This window comes from Parambassis ranga, unplaced genomic scaffold, assembly GCF_900634625.1.
Source record: "Parambassis ranga unplaced genomic scaffold, fParRan2.1 scaffold_70_arrow_ctg1, whole genome shotgun sequence".
NCBI lineage: Eukaryota > Metazoa > Chordata > Actinopteri > Ambassidae > Parambassis > Parambassis ranga.
The window spans coordinates 48,301-51,238 of record NW_021144812.1 but is presented as its reverse complement, the minus strand read 5'-3'; the positions used below and the strand labels follow the sequence as shown (position 1 = coordinate 51,238).

The 2,938-nt window shown below is 42.3% G+C and overlaps 1 protein-coding gene across 1 annotated transcript in view; it reads left to right on the top strand.

Moving 5' to 3' along the window:
* Positions 1-1,060: 1,060 nt before the first annotated feature.
* LOC114431351 (HLA class II histocompatibility antigen, DP alpha 1 chain-like) overlaps positions 1,061-2,938 on the top strand; it is a 45,473-nt gene continuing 43,595 nt past the window's right edge. The window contains exons 1-3 of the mRNA XM_028398965.1: positions 1,061-1,180; positions 1,245-1,490; positions 2,388-2,672. Of these exons, the coding sequence (XP_028254766.1) occupies positions 1,120-1,180; positions 1,245-1,490; positions 2,388-2,672 (592 nt within the window). The 5' untranslated portion in view covers positions 1,061-1,119. The remainder of the gene's footprint in view (positions 1,181-1,244; positions 1,491-2,387; positions 2,673-2,938) is intronic.

Genomic DNA, 2,938 nt, shown 5'->3' with positions numbered 1-2,938 from the left:
GGACTGGTAGAGTCCTCTTGAAGACGTCTCTCTGCTCCTCCATCAGCTCCATCAGCTCCAACTGTTGGTGGGAAACATGGTTTATATGTGGTGGAGGAGCTCAGTGGGGGGTCTGTGTGAGACTCTAATGTCTCCATACTTGGATCTAATGACTGACGTGCTGTTGTTAAGCTTTGCTGAGGTTGTCGTGCAGTTTACATGCAGCCCTTATGTGTACTTATCACCCCCCCCGCCTTCACAACAGAGCATCACAGATCATACAGCGCTCTCCGACGTTTAAAGTGGTGACATCATCGCTGTTATTAAAGTAAAGGAGTGGATCTCTGCCGGCTGAACACTCTGTAGTCAGCAGTTATAATCTGTGTCATTACAGATCAATAAAGGTTTATTAAACATTAATAAACACACAGCCGTCACACTGCATTCTTTAAACCATCATTATATTTATAGGACAGTCGGTCTGTGCAATGAGCCTGCATGTTAGCCTGTGACAGTGTTCTTTAGTGTAGGGACTCAGAGAAGATGACTGAAACTAACCAATAAAATCACCATTAAAACATTAACATTAAAACACAAACATTAAAACACAGGCTGTTTGTCAGACACAGTTAAAGAGCTTCACATGAGGACGTGGACAGGTAGAGTTTCATGAAGTGTTGCTGCTCCTCCATCAACAAATATTGATGTTGATACATCTGCAGAGTTTAAACTCCTCTGAACACAGGATGATTTTATCATTATTAATCATATAATAGTGAAGTAAACATTAACCTGTGCAGCCATGAAGCTCTGACTAACACCAGGAGGACGGTCAGAGGCTGATGAACTTGTCATGACAGCAGTCATTAAAGAGTTAAATCATTCGGCTCACTTTAGTGTGAACAGCATGTTTATATTTGATGACATGAGGGCTGTAAATAACTACACACTAAATAATAACACCTGAAGAAGTGCTGCTGTGTGTGTGTGTGTGTGTGTGTGTGTGCTGCCTGCAGCTGCTGCCTGTGTCTACCTGGACACTGATGACGTCACGCGCTCTCTGCTCTGTGATTGGCTGCTGTGTGTGTAAGAGCTGCTGCTGCTGAACTTTGTGTCACTTCAGAGAGTGAAGAGCTGAGGATGAGGATGATGAAGGTGTCTCTGCTGGTCCTCTGCGGTGTCCTCTGTGTCTCTGCTGATGGTGAGTGTCTCACTGTGAACTCAGACTGATCTCACACAGTCCTCATGTCTCTGTCTGTCTGCAGTTCTACATGAGGATCTGCGTATCCGTGGATGTTCAGACTCTGATGGAGAGTACATGTATGCTCTGGATGGTGAAGAGAGGTGGTACGCAGACTTCATCCACAAGACAGGAGTCCAGCCTCTGCCTGATTTTATCGGTAGTTTTAACTACCCAGGAACTTATCAACAAGCTGAGGCTGATCAACAGATCTGCCGAACAAACCTGCAGACAGCTCGTACAGTGATGAAGGACTTCAACAAGGAGAGAGGTAAAAACTAACTTTAATACTTTCTGCTGTTTAAACCACAGAAACTGAGATTATATCAGTGAGTCTGAAACATGAAGGAGATAAAACTAAGAGACTTAATTATGTTCTAATGTCTGTGAGAATAGTTTCAGATGATTAATACTATTGATCACTGACTGTTTTATATCTTTACTGTGTGAAGTTTCTGAAGTAAAAATATTTAATTAAACATTCAAAAACATTGAAAACATATTTGAATTATCTTAAATAAAATAACAAAACAAACTAAACAATGTTCATAAGCACAGGTCAACAACAAACATTCAGTCCCAGTGAGCTGATCATGTCAGTGTTTAACTGATCATTCAGTTTGATAATCAAATTTAGTTTGCAGACTTCAGGTGAGATCAGAGCAGCCTCTGTTCTGTCCAGCAGGTGGAGCCACAACCGATGGTCTGTTTATTGATCCCACAAGGAGATTGATTAGTTAAAAATTTTTTGCCATTGTGTATTTAAATATATTCTCTCTGATAAATTGTAATAAATCATTTGAGATCATGCTGAGGAACAGGAAGTCTTTTACTCTTATGTAGTAAATATATTATATTATTATTATTAGTTATAGTGGCTGTAGGGTTTCAGTCAGTGGTGTCCCTCCCTCCTTCAGGTGTGTCTGATCAGTTCTCTGGTTCTCTTCAATCTATATTGTTGTGTTTCTCAGAGCTGAACATATTGATATATCAATAACGTATTGATCTGTAACATATTGATGAACAGACTCTTGAACTGAGAGCTGTGAGGAAGAAGAGTTAAAGTTCTATAAGTGCTGAGCTGCAGCTTTGCACAGACTCAAAGTGTCTCTGAGCTGCTCTGCTGCTGTGTTGGATCTCTGTGATGATGTGAGGTCTCTGTCCTCAGACCCTCCTTCCAGCTTGATCATCTACCCCAGAGACGACGTGGACCTCGGGGTCAGGAACACTCTGATCTGTCATGTGTCTGGTTTCTATCCGGCTCCTGTCAAAGTCTCCTGGACCAAGAACGGAGACAACGTGACTGAGAAGTCCAGCATCAACGTCCCCTTCCCCAACAAAGACGGCTACTTCACCCAGATCTCCAGACTGGAGTTTGTCCCTGAGCCGGGAGACATCTACAGCTGCACTGTGGACCACCTGGCCCTGACCGAGCCGCTGACCAGGATCTGGGGTGAGACCACTTCATATAAGACCCTGTTCAGACTTGTGTAACCAATCCAGATAGAGCAGGATTCAGGCCGTATCAATTCAATTCAATTCAGTTTTATTTATATAGCGCATATTACAAACAGACATTGTCTCATATCCCTCTGAACAGCACAAATCCAGTGAAAGCTGATTTAAGTCCTGACTCACGTAATTGCACCATAATTAAAATGAGCTCGGTAAGTTTTCCAGTGGTGACAAATTACATTTGCACGCTCGTTTGTTTTCCTC